The 21,761-nt window shown below is 47.8% G+C and overlaps 1 protein-coding gene and 1 non-coding gene across 3 annotated transcripts; both read left to right on the forward strand.

Annotated features, from left to right (window-relative positions):
* Positions 1-18: 18 nt before the first annotated feature.
* EIF5 (eukaryotic translation initiation factor 5) lies at positions 19-7,660 on the forward strand. 2 transcript variants are annotated; one of them, XM_058845596.1, is made up of 13 exons: positions 19-158; positions 326-518; positions 1,832-2,027; positions 2,577-2,856; positions 3,103-3,184; positions 3,416-3,588; positions 3,918-4,029; positions 4,701-4,840; positions 5,344-5,502; positions 5,692-5,853; positions 6,099-6,263; positions 6,482-6,616; positions 7,263-7,660. In XM_058845596.1, exons 4-13 carry the CDS (start codon positions 2,785-2,787, stop codon positions 7,353-7,355), a joined length of 1,293 nt encoding a protein of 430 aa, XP_058701579.1. In that variant the 5' UTR covers positions 19-158; positions 326-518; positions 1,832-2,027; positions 2,577-2,784; the 3' UTR covers positions 7,356-7,660. The 2 variants fall into 2 exon arrangements, with proteins under 2 accessions (XP_058701579.1, XP_058701571.1); XM_058845588.1 differs by lacking the exon at positions 1,832-2,027.
* On the forward strand, positions 4,376-4,499 carry LOC131575019 (small nucleolar RNA SNORA28). Its single transcript, XR_009276666.1, has one exon. It is a non-coding gene; the product is annotated as a small nucleolar RNA SNORA28 (small nucleolar RNA).
* Positions 7,661-21,761: the final 14,101 nt, after the last annotated feature.

Here is a 21,761-nt window from a genome sequence, read left to right on the forward strand (position 1 = left end):
GGCTTTAGCCAATGGACGGGGGGAGAGGCGAGGTTTTAGCCAATAGCTTCGCTGCGAGGAGAGCTGTGAGCCAATGGCGATGGTGGGGGGCGGGGCACACCGCTGGCTGATTGATCCCAGCTCTGGCGTTGTTCAGTCGGAGCGAGAACATTCTAGAGGTGAGTACGGGGCAGCCATTGCCGGGTCCCGTCCGCCGGCACCTCCTGCCTCAGCTGCGCGCCTCTCGCCGCCTCTCCCTCCCCCCTTCCCTCTTCTTCCCCCTCCTCCTCCCTCTCCTTCACAGGTGCCGTCGCTAACGATGCTCCTGATTGTGTCTTGCCCGCAGATTTCCCGGCACCGCTCTCCCTGGTGATACCGCCCGCCCCAGGACGCCGGGACCCGGAGGCTGCGGCGTCCGCCTCCGCCTCCCTCTCCGTTTGGATATAAGCGCCCCCTCGGCCCTGTTCTCCTCTCACAATCGGCTTCGTCGCAGCCCGGGGCGAGCAGCGTTGGGTTTATGTCTTTATTGGACGAAAACGGTGAGTGTTTGTAGTGGGCTAGGGCGGATGAGGGCAGCGGCGTGGGGGTGGGGGGTGGGGAGGAGCGGGCGGGTGGCTTGGGCTGGGGCCTCAGGCTGCCGGTGAACGGTGAATATTTGCAGAGCTTTTGTGTAACGAAGCGTCCGGGACTTTGACGGGAGGGGGAAGAGAAGCAATGGGGGGGGAGAGGGGGGGGGGGGATAGCAAGATAAACAGCATTAAAACGCACGAAATTCAGTTCTAAAAACCGTAGATCTACAGCCTTTGGGTTATTGTTGTTTGGGCTTTCTTTTCTGAGTGGGGGGAGGCTTTCTTTTTTAAAAAAATTATTTATTTATATTCATTTCACCGCCGCCATGCGACGAGACAAGATGGCGGCGGCGGGGCCGCGCCTCCCGCGCTGTGGCGGGGGGGGGGGGGCAGTGGCGCAGTTCCCACCGGCCGCGGGGGGGGGCGCTCGGCCCCCGCTCCCGAGGGGCGGCCCCGGGGGATACTCGGGGGGCGGCCCGGGGTGGGGGGGGCGGTAGAGCTCCCCCGTCCCGCGGCGCGGCGCATGCGCGGCCGGAGGTGACTCCCCCATGGCTCCTAGCGCTGACTCAGTGCTTAATTGCTGCATTTATGACTCACCGCGAGCGGGGCGGGGACGCGGCGCTGTGCGGCAGGGAGTCGGTCTGCCTTCCCGCTCTCTCTGTGCGCGGCATATACGGGGGGTGGTGCTTGGGTTGAGGTGTCGTAGGGACCAGGAGAGGGAGCTTCAGCCTGCAGCAGACAAATGCTGCACTCTGGAAGGAGAGGAAACGGCACGCTCCTGGGAACTCGGTCACCGAGAGAGCTGCTTCCTCAGTACTTCTGCAAACGTGTGGTCAGGTTACGTTATTTTAGACATCCTGGGGAAGGAAATGGTGTGTTTAAAACGGAGTCTGCGGTGTACTTTTTGCTGAGGAAAAGTAAAATCGTATCAGGGCTAACGTAGAACAAGGCACGTATAAATTTATGTTATTATTGTGTAAAAAAGTTGTAAACCTGATCAGAAGGACTCGGATCGTGTTGCACCATAGGCACACTCTTACGCATAAATACTAAGAAGGCTTTTTTAATGTGTCAACGCTTCTGTCAATAACTGCATAATGACGCGTCAAAATAGCCATGCTCTGTAGTCAGGGTTGCCTGTGTAGTCAACCAGTTGTGGCTTAAGTACTCTTAGATCTGATTATAGAGGCACGTGTTAATTTAAATATGTAAATACTGCTCAAGGCAACTTTAATAATAGGATTCATCCTCCTTCCCCTTCCTCCTCCCCCCCTTCCCCCAAGATAAAAATCAACTGGAAAAGCTGCTGCACTGCTCTGTACCTCTGCATTGCTAGGCTTTCTACAGTGAAGCAACTTCTGTCAGACTTTATCAGGCTTTTTGTTAAGTCAGAACTCAACAGAAGCTGCTATGAGAATCCATAAGTGAGAGGGAGAATTACGTAATTTTCAACTCTTTTCCACTCCGATTCAAAAACTGGTAAGCTATGTAAAAACTATGTTGGGCTACAGATTGCTGCTGCTTCATCTTATATTTCTCAACATTTCGGCAGACTTCAGTTTCTGTGATAGGTTCATGCTGTGATGTGCAATTTGAAATGGATTTCCAAATCTTTCTCTTGATTTCCTGTGCCCTTCAGCCTGAAATCATGTCACATGACCCTTATGGTGCAAGTCACTGGTGTGCATAATAAGTCAAGGAGTGTGTCCTTCCTTAGTGATCCCAGAACTCAATTAACTCCTGCTGGAATTAATTGTATAAAAAAGTAGTTGCAGGCTGTTCAGTGGTTTTAGGGTAGTAAGAGAGGATGGAAAGCTTTGTGGTGCAGTTAAAGAAAAGTTCCTTAGTAGTATGAGCCAAGGCTGGATTTCAGTTCCATAGGTTGAAGAAAGTCATAGCATAACAAATGTACTTTTTCCTTTTTCTCACCCTAGATAAAATCCCTTGTATAGCTTTGTAGCAAGAGTGGGTTGATGTGCATTAAGCTAAACTGATATTTTTTGTTTGTTTGTTTGTTAATACTTGCAGAGCTGTTGCGCAGCCACTGGTACCTGTATTGGGGAAACATAGCATACAAGCAAGAACCTTACAGCCTCAGTGGCGAAAATTTTTTCATGTCAGAGACCGAGAACTCTTGCAGTCGTTTATGTCATCCCGTCTTCTCCAGACAGAAGATACCAAAAAACTGCAATCAAAGATCTCTTCATCTTATTGATAAAGCTACTAATAAGGCAAAATGTCTGTCAACGTCAACCGCAGTGTTTCAGATCAGTTCTATCGCTACAAAATGCCCCGTCTGATTGCCAAGGTAACTTCCTGAGCAGCTGTAAGCAAGGAGTGTTCTCCTATAACGGGTTCTCCTGGGAGGGGAAAGAAGAGGTCATGATAAGGCTTGGCCACTCAGGATGGGGAGGGTGTCCACTCCTTTGGTCCACACTAAGTGCACATTAGGTCTTGGAAGGAGATGCACCTCAAAGCGAAATTTTGGTGTAGTTAAATGGGAAATGCACACTGGGTTTGGCTGGTACCTTAAAACATTACTTGTTTTCTTTAGGTGGAAGGCAAAGGAAATGGAATAAAGACGGTTATAGTCAACATGGTTGACGTTGCAAAGGCGCTTAATCGGCCTCCAACGTGTAAGTAGTACTGTGGAATGACATGGCATTTTTTAATGCTTTTGTGTTTGAAGTGGTAGTATTAATTAACTAATAAAGCATTAATGCTTTTCCTTAAAGATTTGTAAGAAAGACATGTGATTATCTCAGGATTAAATAATGGACATAAAGAAACAGTAGCCTATTTATTTGCTGCCAAAGAAACACAACAAAGATAGGAGTGTAGTAGTGACTATAATTCTTCCTTTACAGATCCTACCAAATTTTTTGGTTGTGAGCTGGGAGCACAGACCCAGTTTGATGTTAAGAATGACCGTTACATTGTCAATGGATCTCATGAGGCGAATAAGCTGCAAGACATGTTGGATGGATTCATTAAAAAATTTGTTCTCTGTCCTGAGTGTGAGAATCCTGAAACTGATCTGGTGAGTGCTCTCTATCTGCATTAACACTGACACTATGGAAACACTGTATTAGATGTTTGTGGAAATGGTGCAAAGTTAAAAGCAGACTTGAGTATCTATGAACAGAAAATCAAGTATGCATTTTTGCACCCTTTGGCAAGATTTTACATCTCTTACAGTTAAGAATTTCTGGGATAAATTGCTGCTTCTAAACTTTGTCTTTAGAGGGTGATACAAAGTATTTAAACCTCTGCCTTAATCATTTGGAGATAATATAGACATCAGGTTTATGCTTTAATTAAATTCTTCTGTAAGTGGTTAATTAACTGGAGATTGTTCTCTATCTACAGCATGTCAATCCTAAGAAACAAACTATAGGTAACTCTTGCAAAGCCTGTGGCTATCGAGGCATGCTTGACACAAACCATAAACTCTGCACGTTCATTCTCAAAAACCCACCTGGTAAGTGCCTTTTCTTACTTCCAGGAATAAAGAGAACTTCTGTATTAGTGGTGGTATGGAAGTAAAAAAATAAATGGCTCACATTTCAATGAAATGTAAAAAGGTACCGGCATACTTCTAGAGTATGTTTGAGGATCAAGATGGAGCTGTGCTGTTAATGTCTTTCCTCCTTACAATGTGTCCTTCCCAAGTAGAGCTGTTTGTTAAAAGCTGGATTTGCCTGTGTAGCACAAAGCTTAAAAGAAAGGAAGGTTGTTAGCAGTAGCTCATGGCAACTGTTCCTTTAGGTCAGCATGAAATGTGAGAGTAGGAAGTAAAAACTGTAGTAAATTCTAAATAACTGTGCAAGCAACACTCTGTAGTAAGCATCTAGTTGCCTGCTGCAATTTAAGCTTGCTAGAATAGAAAAGTCTAACCTATTCCAGGGGTCTCTGCTTTGTGAGGTCACCTGTTATATAGACTTGGACAATCTCGGTGACGAACAGGACTTTGAATGCAGCTGGGGGTTTCCCCACTGAATGTACATCTTCCCTAAGTGTTTTTGGGGATGGGTACTACCCATAACTTGCAGCTAATGAAAGCATCCAAACCCACTTCGGGATTTGGCAGCGGTGCAGGGACTTTCTAGTTTGCTCTAGTTCATAGAACAAAACATTAAAATTCACTTGCAGAAAGTGGTGACACTGGTACAGGAAAGAAAGAAAAGGAGAAGAAGAACAGAAAAGGCAAGGACAAAGAGAATGGTTCTGTGTCCAGCAATGAGACACTTCCACCCCCACCACCAGAGGAGATAACTCCTCCACAGGTTGTGGTAAGTAGAAGGGAAAGTGGGGAGACAAGGGTGTGTGGTGTGTTGCTCAGATTTAAACCTTTGAAATCACTGGCTTTCCTTGCTGGTCAACATTGCACCTAAAGGTCTTACTGTATCCAGAACTTAGTGCTGAAATAGAAGGGTCCCTGATTTTCCTCTAGCAGCTTTATTGGCTCATCAGTGAAAGCATTTGTGCTCCTTGCTAAGTGAAAGCTGCTTATCCTTTATTACTCTTTTTCAGGCACTTGGATTGTCTCCTGTGTACTAGGCAGAATAGTAAAACTGCAGTTCAGATAACCACACAGATAGCTATAGAATTAGGTCTAGCTTCCATTACTTATTTCCTGTGTTTGCACTTTCTCCATGATCTTTGACTTGCAAATTGTACTATAAGCATTTCTTTATTTTTATAAAAAAATGCTGTCAAGTCTGTATAGCTTGTCTTCTCATAATACTAAGCCTGCAGTAATATTGTGTGGATCTCTTTTTGTTTTGTATTGTAGGAGGAGGAGGATGATGATGACTGGGGTGAGGACACAACAGAAGAAGCCCAGAGGCGTAGAATGGATGAAATCAGTGACCATGCGAAGAACCTCACACTTAGTGAAGACCTGGAAAGAACTATAGAGGAGAGGGTCAACTTACTATTTGATTTTGTAAAGGTAACTATTCTCTGGTTGTTGGTGTGATGTAATCACGCAGCTGTAATTGTACAAAATGTTTGTAAGGAAACTAAAAGCAACTTGCTTGATCTTCTGCGAGGTACGGCAGTGGGAGGGCAGGACTGCAAAGAGCATTAATACAGACCTCAAGTGGCATTGAAATGTTTCTCGGTACCTGTTTTCCTCTAGAAAAAGAAGGAAGAAGGTGTCATCGATACTTCTGACAAAGACATTGTAGCAGAAGCAGAGAGACTGGATGTGAAGGCTATGGGCCCACTTGTTCTCACTGAAGTCCTTTTTGATGAAAAGATTCGTGAACAAATCAGAAAATACAGACGTCACTTCCTTCGTGTAAGCCATCTCTTCTGCACTCACTGTGACAACTGTTCAGAGTTTTTTGTAGCAGTTGCTTGATACTAAGGGGAAAAACTTTTTAGTGTTTTAAACTTCTCCTTAGCTAGGGGGAGCTGCTGGGAAGGGATTGTATGAATTATTGTAGGTTTTGCAATCTCATAGAGCTGCTTCTGCTCTATATTCAGTATGGAGAGAGGGTAAAAAAGCTCATTCAATCACTTTTACTTTTCTCACAATTCTAGTTCTGCCACAACAACAAGAAAGCTCAGAGGTACCTTCTCCATGGCTTCGAGTGTGTGGTAGCTATGCATCAGTCTCAGCTTATTTCGAAAATACCACATATTTTGAAGGAAATGTATGATGCAGATCTGCTGGAAGAAGAAGTCATCCTTGGCTGGGCAGAAAAGGTAATGGGCAGTATTTAATGTACTGTAGTAATTAAATACCTGAAGGGGTAGCCTATTGCATCTGGCTTCTCCATTCTGGTGTAGATTGTGCAGTAAGAAGCCTCCGTCATGAAAAGGGGCTGTGGAAGGCAGCGGGTGAGATTAGAGTTGCAGTTTAGGCAGAATTGGGGTACAATCTGGTGTAAACTCCTTCAGTGTTCACACAAAGTCTCTTTCAGGCCTCAAAGAAATATGTTTCAAAGGACCTTGCCAAAGAAATCCGTGTCAAAGCAGAACCATTTATTAAATGGCTAAAGGAAGCTGAAGAAGAATCTTCTGGTAACGAAGAAGAGGATGAAGATGAGAACATAGAGGTAGGAAAAGCTCATTTACAGCTATAAAGCTGCACTGTTCCTGCATGCTTAATCTTGTAACCTTGTCCTGGTGCACTCTGAAATGGATTACGTGGGGTATTGCTGTGCATGTTGGGAACAGGAGGAACACTCCATTTACAGTGCTTTAAGTATTGCTAATTGTTGCCAGATGTCTGCATGAGATGGCTGTAATGCAATCGCACCTGGGTAGCCCAAGACTGTCTCATTCTACAGTGAGAGTCTCTTGCACAGTAGCAGCCCGTGTTGTGCAAGGTTCACAGGAGGTATCAAGTATCTCATGTTGTAGATGAGTTAGTGGGGGTGTGCTTGTTAGACAAGCTGATGGAAGAGTAGCTGATTATTTTCATCACAGTATAGGCCTAGGTAAAATCTGTTGGTTACACTCCATCTGGCTGTGGCTGGTAGTGTTTTTACACAGGGATTGGTTGGTTGTTCTCCCAGCGTTGTATTATTCTGCTCCTGAAGATGCTGCTTCCTGCAGATGCACGTGCACAGCTCTACCTTATAAAGCAGGGGTTCATGGCCATGGTCAGGAGGGTGCTTGGGTTGTTGTTGGGTGTTGGAATTACTCCAGTGTTTAGTGGCAGTAGGTGCTGTAGTTAAAGGATGTGTCTTGTCTCCACAGGTGGTGTACTCCACAACTGCCAGTGTACCTAAAGTTGAAACTGTGAAGCCTGCAAACAATAAAGATGACGATATCGATATTGATGCCATTTAAAGTGATGCAACATAGCTTCCAGCGTAGTAATGCAAACTTCTCTGCATTTTCTGCCAGAAGTGTGACTTGTATGTGCACAAGCTGAAATGGCTTAACATCCTGCTACTTTGTACTCTAAAATGTATCTTTTTACTGTGACTGGTCTTGTGTAACTAAGCCTAATACCAAGGAGTCAGCACGTCGGTGAACTGATCTAGTTTGCAACTGGCATGTTCTATTTTGTTTTTCTAACTTGTGTTGGACACATACTTGGAACACATTTATACAGTTGTGGAAATAAAGGATTTGGTTTTGGTCAATCTTCATTTGTGACTCAACCCCCTTATTGCTTTTCAAAGTAAGTATTTACACAGCTCAATGAAATTTGTGAAGCTGATCACACAATGACAATCTCTTGAATGAAACAAAACAACAACAAAAAAACACCTTAACCCTAGATGCTGTTCCAACAGTGGAGATTTGAAACCTGGGCAAGACGTGGGTGCTGGGTAATCAACAGTGCAGCTGCCAGTTTCTTAAAACGGGACAGATGTCTGTATTCTGATCTTTGGAGGCTTGGCTTTCTTTAAACAAGCTTCAGTTGGTAATCACTACATGAGTTGGGTTTTGGCTTGAGTTTTTTTCCTTTCCTGTGTTTTCAACAGCTCCCAAATCCAGGATTAAGGCCACAGGAGCTGGTACTGCTGCAGTCGGTGTGTGCTGCCCCTGAGGAGCTGGCTGTTGCCATAAGTCCAGCTGTGCAGTGTCCAGCTCCAGTGTCATTTGGGGAGGGAGGAGCAGAGGAGGATATCTGGTACCCTGAGTGCAGAAGTCCCCAAAGTTCACCTGCTTATCTCTGGAAGTGTCCTAAATGCCAATGTTGAGGAATTGGATTCCTTTAGAAGCAGGATAAATAAAAACCTGGTCCATCAAAATTGGGAACCTGGTATGACATGGGGTGACAGATTTTGGCCTAGGAGGAGTTAAGGCTGGGGCTTTTGTTCCCCTTCACAGCTGCCTGCCAGGAAAATAGAGTGGGTTTGGGTTTTTTTTTTTGTTGGATTCAGTATGAGTTCTGAGATCAAGGCTGCAGTGCACAGTGAAGCTGCTTTTTCTAGTCTGGTTGTTCTGGCAGAACCTGGAATTGGACGAAAGCAAAGCTTGTGTTTGGATAATTACAGCAGGGGTGCCTTGAGCTGCAGGTTCTGTTCTGCAGTGTCTTGTGTTGCAGGTGGCCCTCGCAGTGAGTCATCATTGGGCACTAGCAGCTGTGGCAAACAGCGCTGGAACGATGGTGTAAAGCCATGAAGCTTTTCAAAGTGCCCTTTATGTGGATTTTTATTGCTGTAATACAAACCCACAGTTTTTAATTTAGAAACAGGTTTAATCCTGGCTTCTCTCCATTGGGTTTAAACCAGGTTTGTATTTCCAAAGTGTGAGTTTTCATGCATGTTCGGGAGCCTGGAAGATGGATTACTAATCCCTGTGTTCCCTGTCAGGAAGACATCTGTTCCTCCTGGTGCAGGCACATGCCTCCCTTGTGTAACTGTTGTGAGCATACCCTGATAAGTGTTACTCTCATGACCAGAAGGTTTCTGTCTGAAGTACATTTTTTGTGGTGTTGTCTGCTCTGAATGGTGCTGCCGGTGAAGTACCATTTCAGGGATGGTCAATCCCATTTCAGGGCAGACTTGATGGCAATTGAGGGCTGCCACCAATAGGGGTAATCTCTGGTGTTTGTTTTTTTCCTGCAGGATGTAAAGTCTAGCAAAAACATACATCTTCCTTCCTGTAGGGAAACTAGGAAATAAATCCACCCAAAAAAAAGTTTCTCATAGGGTTAGTGAAGTGATGTCATACCAAAGCTAGAGGATTGTAGATTTGGTGTAAAACATTGTAGGAGCAGGAAGGGAATGGAAGTGTTCTTGTCTGAAGTAGCCCAGAGGTGGATCAGAGTGAGTGTATCCCAAAGTGCTACCCTAATTTCAGTATGGTGGAGGTTTCTGGAAGTGCTGACGCTGCCACTATGAAATTCCTGGTGCTGAGTTACACTTCTGATCCTGTTCTCATGTGTATGTTGCTGTTTCTGTCTCAGATTAACTGATGACTCCACCAGCTCATAAAAATTGAGTGTTTGTTGTGTGACTATTTCTTTAGGAAAGGAGGTCTGACTTAAAAGTTTCATGAGTCTTTGAATGTATTGCCTCTGCTATCTGATTAAAAATAACAAGTGCGTCTTCAAAAGGCAATTTGGAGTTTAAGTAAAATCTGTTCCAAATTTCAAAGATAGACTTCTGGCACTCAGGAAGGAAACAGTGTTGGGTGATTCCTCTCACTTGGAGCTGTACCATGTCTCTGCTAGAAAACCTCAGAGTGAACCCTGCCTGTGGGCAGGTGTAGGGTCTCAAGGCAGCTCCATCAGCCTTGGCTTTACAAACCTTCATCTCCTTGCAGGAGCCGAAGATTGGGAGCTTTGCTGCAGCTTGGCAGCCTCTGGCAGCAGCTTCTCGTCATCCAACATGACAAGAAGCTGCTCAGCTGCCAGCTGTGCTTGGGGATCAGCAGCTTCAACCAGGGTTTGAAATCCTGACTGTTGTGCATGTAAGAAGTAAAATTGCCTGATTTTACTTTTATGTGTTAGAACCTACAAGTTGGCATTAGAGGCCAGTGCCTCCTCAGCTGGATCTGGTTGGGCATGTATTAGATAAAAGTGTGTTCTTTGCTCCTAAGCATGTGCTGCTTGGGCTTGTAGTGAGGTGAGGACTAAAGATGGGAAAAGTGATTTGAAGGGATTGCAGTAAGCACAGAAGTGTGCTCAATGCTTTGGTTTTACCTTGCTGTGATAGTGGCTTCCCTTGCCAGGGTACCCGTGATGTGGTGCTCCCCCAGAGGTCACCTCTGCTGGACCACTTGCATGAGACATTACCATGGGGCTGTCATTCCTACCTCCTAAGATCTGATCGGTTCTTGGGGTAACAGGCTTTCCAAAAGATCCCCATCTCCACCCAGGTCAAATGGCTTAGTTGGTTTGTTGCTGTCCAGATGTACCACAGAGTTTAAAAAGTTGATTTATAATAAATAATGCTTAGCACGTAGGTGTCTACCAGTTGTGCAAGTGCTGAACCTTGCTGTTTGAAAAGGAGAGGTACCTCTTAAAAGTAGTTAATGTAGTGATCTGTGATGAATTGTCCTTTCATTTGAGGGCTACTACAAAGTTGTAATAAAGATCACAGGACCTCTGGGCTCCCAGTGAAATCAACGAACAGAAATGGCAAGGAGAGATGGAACAAAAGTAACTGACTCCCAATTAGTCTTTCCAAACTGTGGCAGCTGTTTTCTTCTCAAACTAATTAGTCCCAAAAGAGCCTCAGCAGTCTGTTGCTGAGGGTTGACTCCTTGGCATTCGGTAACACCACTGAACCGTGAAGTTCTGGAACAGAAAACCCAGAAGTAAAGACAAAAAGAAAAACAGCTTGAAAACAATGCTCTTTTAAGCCTTATCTGTGAAACGTTGCATGGTTAAATTTTAGCTTAAGGTTTATGAAGTTGCTGGAGCTGTTGGGATTACTTACATGCTTGACAGGCTGCTGGCGTTGTCTGTGTTGTCTGTGTTTTTCATTTTGGCAATGATCATCCTGCTGCCACAGAGGTGTCAGAATTTGTCTCTTGACCTGGAATTACTGAGAAGATGTTCTAGGGCCACTGAGCAAGCAGTTTTCCCAGGCTGTCACTTCCGTCCCTAGTGCAGGCCAGCAGCAGGGTATCTCCACAGCTTCCTTAGAGCTGCTGCAGCTGATATCCATCAAGGGCATGGCCCCACTGCCCAGGTGATGCTGCTTTTATTCAGTAAAATTCTAAAACTCAATTTTTTTCAGAGCAAAATCAAAAATCATCTTTGATAGTTTGGGTTAGGAATCTAAGAAACACATTCACTCAATCCCTGTCAGTAAACAGAGGGAACTCTTCTTCCTGTTATAATTAGTGTCAGGGAAACCAAATGAATGCTAAATGATCTTTTCTGCACATCAATTTTTCCACTTGCATGTGCTTCAAAGTCACTGCTTACTCAATAGTTACAGCTCTTCAAGCTTTTTGTTGTGGCTAAATTACCAGTCCTGGGTTTGCTGTGGATGGGATGGCATTAGCTTGCAGTGCTGGCCACACAGATCAGCTGTGACAGGACAGGTTTGGAGTGAAGCCATGGAGCCGGCTTAGTAAGGCAAAGCTGGGACCAGCAAAGTGCAGGGCTGGGCACAGACCTGCCCATGGGGTGCACAACCTTTACAGGACCCCTGCCCAAGTGCCAAGGTGTCCTGGCCCTAGATGTTTTCTCTCAGGACTTTCTCACACTGGTCCTTCCACATCACTCGGCTCAAGCGTTACTTGGCTGCACCACATTGGAGCTTGAACACAGGCAGTCCTGCATCTTCAAGGAGTGGAAAGGGGTTGCAGAACCTATTCCTACTCCCAGGTCCCTGATATTTTCTGAGTCTGGAGCTGTTTTTCTAGTGCTAATCTCATCTCATTACAGAGGTGTTAGAGGCATTTTCTGCACATTATTTTCTCAAGGGGAAAAGAGACGATTCAAAGGAGAGCTCTGGTCTGAGCACAGAGTCATAGGCACTACAGCCATACATTCCAAATAAGGGAAGTGTCAGCACCAGGAACAACTCAACGGGAGGTTTGTGTGGGTGTTTTATTATTCTCTGTGAATTTTTGCTTGATACTGTTTTTTATATTAATCTGATATTAATAAAACCCAGGTAACTGCATTGACGTCAATAGAGTTTGGCTTTGATTCTGTGCAATTAAGGTAGTTATCTGACATCTTTAAAAGAAACATGAGGAAAGTATACTTCCCCAGGAGAATCCCATCCCTGTCTTGTCAGGGAATTGTTAATAAATTATTTATTTATTAATAATCACTCTTATGGAAAAAGTCACAGGTATACAAATTGTGAACAGAGTAGTTCACATAGGAAAAGACTAAATAAAGAAGTAAAATACTGAATTAAAATACTTAAGGGTGGTCTCTGGGGTTGGTAAAAATGGATTTGAAAGCTTTCATCTCCTGCCTCCTTTGTTCCTTCAGCCTGTACTCACATTCTGCATCACAAGCCAGAGGAGCTGGTGGTTCCAGCTGGATGTGCTGTGGAACTTGGGGTGGTTGTGGATGGTGGGCAAGCACAGTCAGGAAAAATGGGAAACAGGAGCACAGCTCCAATGACAGAAATCACTGTCCTGTGTGAAGGAAAGAATAGAATTTTAAACAATGTCTTTTAGATTCTTATTTATCAGTTGACATTTAATACAGGAGTTTGCATTCTCCATGCCTTCTCCATGAACAGGATTGGCTAGATTTTGGTTTTCATTTATTCTGCTGAAAGATGCCAATAAAAGGTCCAGAATGCAGGAGGGGAAACTTTTAGGAAAATAAAAAAAAAAAAACCAAACCCTTGATTACTGGTGGACTGTCAAAATCCTGAGAAACAGTTTAGACAAGATGAACGATGAGGTAGCTGCAGCCACTTAGGCTGCTGTCAGGGACACAGCACCTCCAAAGAGCAAAACCCCTGCTTAGGTGGAACAGGACAGAAACAGGGAAGGGAAAACCTCTCTGTGAGGAGAGCAGGTTGGATCCTACCCAACAGAGGTCACTGAAGAACAACACCTTCACCTTGCAGTCAACGGAGGAGCCAAAGTTTTAGCAAGTAGCGCAACTTGCTGAAGATGAGTCCAGGGATGAAAATAACCCACCATAAAAAGTAGTAACATACAGAGAGAACTAATCAACTGTACACTCCTCATGCCGTCTAAAAATCAAGGAGATGGAGGGGAGATGAATCCTCCTAACAAGCTCCTGGTCAATCCTGATACCAGAAGACAGGAGCAACGCAATTGACTTGGGCAAAAAAAATGCCCAAGGAAGCAAGAGGTGTTCCTGGAGTCCCCAGAGCTGTGCAGATGGGTAACCAGCCTTCATGAACCTCCTCACTTGTGTGGACCCAGGGGTGCTCTCAGTTTTGCACGGCCAGGTTTGTGTGCTTGTGTAAAATATCTGCTCCACACCTGTTCCTTGGTGAGGACAGGAGTGTGTGGGCTCAGAGAGAGACACAGGGTAGCCAGGCTCAGCAGCACAGGCATGGCTGGCTGCATCCTGCTCCGGGCTGGTGAGAGGGAAGCCAGGAAGTGAAGGTGGCTGTGGTGTGTGGGTGGTGAGGATTGAGAGGTGATCAGTGAGGCCTTCCTGTTTAGTAACACCAACAGGCTTTTCCTGGGCAAGAGGGTGGTTTTATCTGAATCACTGAAGGGGAACTGAGTGTTCCTGGTGGGAGGAAAAGTGGGAGAGCAGGTACCTGTCTGTTGTGAGAGCCTTTCTGGGGGCGTTCAGGGATGTGCACTGAGGAGCTGTGGAGCTTCACTAACACAAGGCACTAACTGCTGCAGTTTCTTCTTTTTGTTTTTTATGGTCTTTTATGATACTGTCTCTGCCTTTGTTCCTTTTTTTTTTCCCACCTCAGCACTGTGGGGTGGGACTGGGAGACAGAAAGAAGCAGTGGTATCACTAATACCAGAAAACCTGTTCTGCAGGAAAACCTGCAGATGTGTGCAGGACGGGGAAGGAGCGGCTGCACTCATGACCCAACCTGCCCTGCACACAGAAGACAAGAGTGTGATGGGGGATGACAGGCTCCTTCTCTGTCTTTCCCCTTTCCCATGAGCCCATTTGCAGCTCTGGGCAAGGAGACCAGGTACTGTTCAGGGCCTGACCTGATAACCTTCAAGGAGTAACAGGAAGGAAGGTTTCCTGCCTTTCCTGCTCCATGGGACTTGCTCTGCTGTGGTGTCAAACAGCCTGTGGTGGTCCAGGGCTGGTCAGCAGTGGTGGGTTTAGAGTTTATAAGGGAGATGCCTGTAGCTGTCAGAGGGCTGACATCAAGGGCCATGCCCTGAGGAGGTTCCTGGGTGTCAGAGAAACCACCAGTGCTACGGATATCTGTGACCTGCTTTTCCTTCCAAAATTCTGTTTTGTGACAGTGGCAAAGACCCATTCCCCAGGAACATCCCCAGGCTGCAGAAGGGATCCCAGCCGGGACTGACCTTGCTCCCCCCATCACTGTAACACCTGCACGGCCCTCAGTGTCATGCGGGAACACAGCCCAGGCGGGCCGGGAGGATGGGGAGGGCACAGGGGCAGCTTCTGACCCGCCACAAGCCTGGGTGGCACCTGTGACCCCGGGCATCCGCCACTCTCGCCGGGGCTGGGCCGCGTGGGGCGAGATCATGGCGAGGACTGCGGGATCAGGCTGGGGGAGCTGGGGCCGAGCACTGGCGCGCCTGCGGGGGATGGTGAGGCAATGCGGGGTGCCGGGAGTGCGGGGTGCAGGCAATGCGGGGTGCCGGGAGTGCGGGATCCCAGTGCCGGGGATGCAGGGTGCTGGGAATGCGGGATCCCAGTGCCGGGAGTGCGGGATCCCAGTGCCGGGAATGAGGGATCCCGGTGCCGGGGATGCGGGGTGCCGGGGATGCGGGGTCCCGGTGCCGGGGATGCGGGGATGCGGGGTGCCGGGGATGCGGGGTGCCGGGGATGCGGAGTGCCGGGAATGCGGGATCCCGGTGCCGGGGATGCGGGGTGCCGGGGATGCGGGATCCCGGTGCCGGGGATGCGGGGATGCGGGGTGCCGGGGATGCGGGGTGCCGGGAATGCGGGGTGCCGGGAATGCGGGATCCCGGAGCGGGGGACACTGGCGAGGGACCCCGCGGCCCCGGCCCCGCCCGGAGCGAAGTGGCCGCCGGGGGGCGCCCGCGCGCCGGCCCAAAGCGGCCCCGAGGCGGTGACGGGCACGGGGGGACGAAAGGGAGAAAAGAGAGTAAAAATACAAACCAAAACAATCCAAACAAATAAACAATCAAACAAAAAGAAGAAAGCAAAGAAAAGCACAGAGGGAAAAATAAAAAAGAAAAAAAGGAAAACCACCCCCCAAAAAAATTCCTCCTCCTTCCAATTTTCACCCTCTTGGATATTGTCTGACTGCAGATCTACCAGGGCTGGACTTCTCCCTCCCAACACCCGCTGAGCTCATGTTGCCTGATGCACGTTTGTGGGGAATAAGTGCAAAATTCTCTGTGTTGGATGGAAAGGGAGTTCCCGGCCTCGCACCTGCCCCTGCTGGGGCCACAGCTGCTGCGGGGCCCCAAGAGATGTGCGGAGCCTTGGGACAGGGGGCTGGCACAGTGACTGACTTGACACCCCCTGCCCTAGGGCAGCTCAGTCACTGCAGTGATGGAGATGTCTCTCTGGAAGGAAATAGTGGGGAGCCATGTGATGGGGAAGGGCATGAGGATAGTGAAAATAATGCTTTGTTGAAAGTACTGTCAATATTTGAGAGACAGAGGGGTGGGGGGGCAGCTGCAGCTGCCTCTCCATCACACACGGTCCATGGATGCATCCATGTCACACTCAGGGAGAACTTGCTTTTTTTATATTCTCCAACCTGTGTCATTAGGATGCTCTTAAAACCCTGGTCCATGTAATCCCAGTGCAGATGCTTTGAAGGCAAAGTGATGCCTTTTACATCATTGGAGGAAATATTCAGGCCACACTCAGCCTGCTTCCCTCAGCAGCACTTTTACCTGCGGGAACAAACTACCTCATCTCCACATCTGTGTGTTACCTGAGTCATTCCCAGTAACAAGTCCTGTAATGAGCCATTTCACCAGCTGCAGTTACCCAAATGTCATGTGAGGAGATCCTGCACACACAGCCAGTTGTTGCTTTGCCTGCATGGATGCCTACCCTGTCCTGCTGATGATCTTGTGTGTTCAGATTTCCTCCTCCAGCACGGGATGTGTGCTGGGAAGAAGATGGTCCCCTCTCTCTCACAGCAGTGACTCACCATGCAGCACCATGGCCTCCCCTCTATCTGCATTTCTGGTACCCTGTATTTCTGGATGCTGTAATTAAAACCTCTGAAAAGCTCTGTTAGCAGGGACATACCCAGAGCTGCAGGGAGCCACAGAGAAAATAAAACTGATGGCAACACCATCCAGCTCCTGCTCAGTGGTCCAATGGGGTGAATCTGAGAATCCATTTATTTTTCTTCATTTTCCTGTGATGTTATTTTTCTGTAATCATGTTGCTCACAGCAAAACAGAAATGAAAAGCACAACAGTCAAGAGTATCAGCAGCGCAGGAAGGGAGAGCTCCCCACATGATCCTGCCTCAAGCTGGTCCTGGGAAGCAGGGCTGAGCGTCTTGGCTTTGCTGGGGCAGTGAGGGAGGTGGTGCAGGGTGGTGGGATGGGTTGGTGGATGCTGAGCTGTCCAAAATCTTGTCATTGGCATCTGGCTGCATCCATGTAACTCTGCCACACAGGCTGAAAGGACAGGCAAAGCCACTACCCAAAAATCCTCTGCAAATTGTCGGTGAGTACACATCCACTTTTCCTGATAAATGGAGACAACAGAGGAATCTGTGTGTTTTCACAGAATTATTTTTTTCCCAGTCTTCCTAAATTCTTCAAATATAAATATAACCTCCTTGTGGGAAGGTTTTAACGTGTCTGCCAGACAAGTGAACTTATGGCCTTGCAGGTGTCAGAGAAGCAAAAACCTGATTGTATGGGTCAGATTTGGGCCATTTTAATGTGTTTGAGCTCCTCTTGCTTGACAGTTGTAAGATCAGATGCTCACAGAAATGCTGGGTGGCAACAAGCCTCTCCATGGGACCAGTTGGACACCAAAGGCAAAATGGTGGGTGAGGTATCATCCTGGACCTGGGTCACAGATGGATGCTGCTTGCAGGGATAGGGTGAAGACAGGGACTGACACCCTCAGCAGCACAGGGTGGCTCAGGAGGGTCCCTGCAGGCTCCTCCTCTCTGCTCCAGGGCTCTCCATCACATTCCCACCCCAGAAGGGGACAGCCAGATCCTGCCAATCTCAAGGTGGTCCCCATGTTTCTAAGAAGTAGATTTCTATTTTTTCACCAAAGCAGGAATATGATCAGAGTTGGGTCTCTGCATCCCTATTTTCTTGTTTGTCTGTGAAACATTAAAGCCAGGTCAGGGCCTTAAACCATCCTTTGTTTAGGCTTTCTCAGGCAGGCAATTTCTCTGTGCTGGGCTGCTGATGGGGATGTCAGGTTCCCCCTCCCTGCTTTCCCCCCACCTCCCCAGTCTTTGATCACAGCAGCTCTGGAAACTAAGCTTTGAAAATACAGTCATTTCATGGATGTGTTGATTAGGAAATGAAATTCCAAGAAGCAAATGACAGCCCAGCTGCACTGCCTGACTCTGCAAGGCTGGAGCTCCCCACCAGGAAATGTATTCTCATATTTTTTGACACATCCAGGGTGTTGTATCATTAATAAAAAATGCAGACAGAACTTCTTAAGAGAAAATGACTTACAAAGGAACTACCCTTTTTTTTTCTTAGTTTTCCCTGTGAATCTGTAGGCTTCCTTGAAGACAGCTCAGTTCTTTCTCTCTTCAGCAGAGCAAAATGAAGCATAGGTTTACCCTAGAGCAGTGTCTTCTGGACATACAGTAAGACCCCAGGGATTTGTCTCTCCCAACAGGCTGTTAATCAAGGTTTCCAGCTTCATAGGAATTTGATTTTACTGGGATGGAGAGAAGCTGTGGGCCTTCATGGTTAATTCTACATCAGAATTCTACAGTAAAATAACCCCAACCTTGCAGTCCTGTGAGGACTGGATTCTGTTTAGTCCATCCAACTGGGACAGGGAGAGGTGTAACTGATGTGTCTGCCTCCACAGCAGCCATGATGCCATACACTGACTCCAAGTAAGTCTTTCTTATTCAAACAACCCCAAATCCATCTCTGAAAAACAATCCTTTTACCTTCCCTTCTGTATTAATAGCACTGTGCTTTTTTGAATGCTATTCTGAGCATATCAGCCCAGGGTGGGAGGGTGTTTTGGGGCTGATTCACCTCAATTTTCTTGCTGAGAAAGCAGGACATTCAACAAGGGTGATGGCAGAGGCTGGGCTGATTTGGTTTCAAAGTGTGTTCAAGAAGCTCCTTGAGGCTACTCAAGGCTCACAGAACTGCTGCAGGCCAGGAAAACCCAAAAAAGGCCACACCTGTGTGGGGCAGCCATGTATGGGGCTGAGGGGTGGTTCAGATCCACTGGAGGGTCATAGCTGCAGCAGCAAGTGGGACTTTGCAAGTGTCTAGATTTGCTTAATGTTTAAAGTTTAATGGAAGGTTGTTTAAGAAGGCCTGAAAAGAAGATGGGGTGTTTGGAAGAACTTTTTTGTGAGGAAGAAATACCTCTGCAGGAAGAAGATTGTTTGCTGGGACACAAAGGAGCACTCAGTCTCTGGCTGGCACCTCAGGTTTGATGTGCAAATGTTATAAAGGGCCTTCCTGTAAAAGGCAGATCACTTTTTCCTGGATGCAAGGAGGAAAGAGGAGCCAGGGAAGTGATACAAAGAAAACCTGTCAAAGCAACAAGCCAGGAAAAGCAGCTCTGCAGAAAGAAGTGCTTTGAATGGCTGCACAAGCTGTGACAGGGGATGTATCAGAGACAGAGAGGTTAAAGCATGTAAGATGATGAGAGATGATGCTGGCCTAGAGATGAAGGGCCTTATCTTACTCTTCTCTAGTTTGCATAGCCAGAAATAACCAAGCAGACAGGGTCTGACTTCCAAACACTGCGAACAGAGGTAGACACCAACAGCCTTTATCCCTGTAGACATCTTTCCCCCCAGCACAGAATGGTTAAAACTATTTATTTCTCAATGAGTTGCCTCTTTTCCTTGGGAGCTGCTTAAAATTCACTCCAAAAAAATTAAAAACAGGTCAGCTCTTACATCTGTAGCTCATTCTGCACAAGACACCCTATTGGGAAGGGAGTTTTACTGGTGATGGCAGGAAATCCATTTAGAGCCCCCCAGCACTTGTGCTGCAGCAGCCCCATTCCCTCCCACTGCCCCTGCACACGGAGGCACTCCCACCGTGCCAGAGGCTCATCCCCCTGCAGCCATGGGGATGCAGGCAGAAATGGGGCCAGAGGTGGGGATGCAGAGTGGGCACAGGGTGGGAGAAGGCTGAGCAGCCCCAACCCTGACCACATTCCCCTGGGGTAGGAGGCTGCTCTGGTTCCTCCAGCTGGTTGCTCTCACCCATCCCCATCCCCATCCCCACAAAGAGCAGCTTGCAGGTGACATCTTTGACACCTCCAGCTGTCTCTCTGCACAGCTTTTCATCTCTGGCAGCTAATAGCAGAGTGCTGGGGGAAGGGAACATATGCCAAAGCAGCTCAACTAAGGTGCCTTCTTACTAATCACATTACCTGCCCCCCCTAGCAAGAGAGAGGGTTTGATATAAGGCCAGAGAGGTACCAGAGTATCTCCCCTCTCTCCATGCTGTAGGGGAAGCTTTTGCCTCTGTGTGGGTTGCAGGAGGCAGCTTTGTGACAGGACAGGGAATGGAGCACCCCTGTGTGGAGGGATACCACAAAAATCACAGGCTGGACACAGCCAGGAGCACATGTTCCTGACAGGAGTCCATCCAGCAGTGTGCAGGGTAGGCAGCTGCTCTACAGCACGACAGTGTTGGAAGAAAGGCAGAGACTGAATTGATCTGCAGAAAGATCTGCCTTCCATCACCGCTGCCTGCAGGGTTTTTGCTGAAAGTACCGACTGAATCCCGACAGCCCGGGGCAATTAGAGGGTAGGAAGCTCGGGCTCAGGGAATCTCACTATCCCCCTTCCAAATACCTTTGTAGCTCCCACAAGCTCTTAACGATGTATCCCTCTAATGGCTGATCCTACGCAGTGAATGCAGGTGTCAGGAATGCGTGATTCAGACAGCAGCAGGAGGCTTTGCCCATCGGAGGGGAGGAGGTGTCCTGGTACCCTGGGGAGTCCAAGGCAGGGTGAGAAGCTGAGCTGCCAGGTGATGCTGTCACCATCTCCAGGTCCTGTCTTCTCCCCGCTGCTCCCTCCTGAGCTCAACTGCATCCTATCTCAGCCGTGATTTCAAATGGAGCTGGTGCCCAAGGCCTGGCTGTGGGGATGTGGCAGTGACAAGCTGTTGTGCCCATGGGGACTTGGGAGATACTCCAGAGCTGTGATGGGGCTACTTGTAAGGCTTGGCCCATGAGCATCACAACAGTGCCAAAACCCTCTTCTTGCCTTTTGCTGGCCAGCCTGACAGGAGCTGAGTAGCTGGGAAGGATGAACTGGTGGCCTCTTCCATCTCTCAGTGCACAAGAAAGTAAGACTTCTGCATCTTTTTCTAAAACACATGGGAGTGCCACATGTGCAGGTCAGCTTCTCCAGAGCCTGGGGCTGTGTGACTGTTGGCTCTGGTGTGTGGCTGCTGGAAGGAGCTGAGGGCCAGCCTGCACAGGAGAGAGACAGGCTCTCCACTGTCCAGCTGGGGGAATCCCAACCTGTTTCTGCTCTTTTCTGACGGATAACTTTTCCATAACCCCTGCTTGTGTTTGGAACTCCTGAAACCCCTACCAACAGTGCATGTTCTCAGCTTTGCATGCCTGCAGCCCTTTGGGAGTCTGTGTCCTACCAGAGGAGTTACTGCAGAGGGTTTTCCAGGTACTGTCCCCTTCCCTACTTTGTTTTCCCCTATCCAATTCATTGACCAAAGAGGAGGCACGGGCACGCACATGTTTCAGTATGTGTCTCTTTTTAATGCATTTATTTTTAGCTTGTTTTTGTGGCCCGTAGAGGATTCCACAGGAAATCCTGCAGCCATGGGATCACGAGAAGCTCAGGTTCCCGATTGTGTTACATATGTTAACAGAGATGTGATCTATACAGGGTTTTTTAAAAAGCAGCTATAAATACTTCCTCCAGCTGCACCAATATCCCCTCGTCCCTCTTCCCTCCATAGCACCTGTTGACACTCATGTACCCAGTTAAGATTAGCTGCTTCACAGGGAAGGGGAGTCCTGGCTCTGGAGCCATCCCTCCCTGCTCTGTAGCAGGAGCACCTGGCTGTCCTGTTTTGGGACACACCTTGGGCTGTCAAAACTTGAAGCACCCCAAAGGCCTGACTCCCCTGGTGGGTTTGCTTGGCCCAGCAGAGGTGTGAGGCAAGAGCCACAGCAATCAGCCCCATATGGTGCGGTGGCATTTTGCCATCTGAGCCCCTGTCTGCCCCAGACTACTGGCCAGGCAGCCCCATCACAGTGAGGAGGTTGCCGGTCCTCAGCCCTGCTTCTTCCCAAGCCAGGCTGTCCAGGTAAGCAGGGGTGCTCAGTGCTGATGTGCACACTCACATTTCATTCTGCAGCCATGGGGTGCACTGCCAAATGCATCATTTCCCTCCAGCTGTGGAAGCTGATGGCTCTTTCACATGACCCCTCTGGGCTCACCAGAATGAGTAATGCCTGCTGGGCTGGTCTGTGCTTGTGAAATATGGAAATATGCAGGTACAG

This window comes from Poecile atricapillus, chromosome 1 (genome assembly GCF_030490865.1).
Source record: "Poecile atricapillus isolate bPoeAtr1 chromosome 1, bPoeAtr1.hap1, whole genome shotgun sequence".
Taxonomy (NCBI): domain Eukaryota; kingdom Metazoa; phylum Chordata; class Aves; order Passeriformes; family Paridae; genus Poecile; species Poecile atricapillus.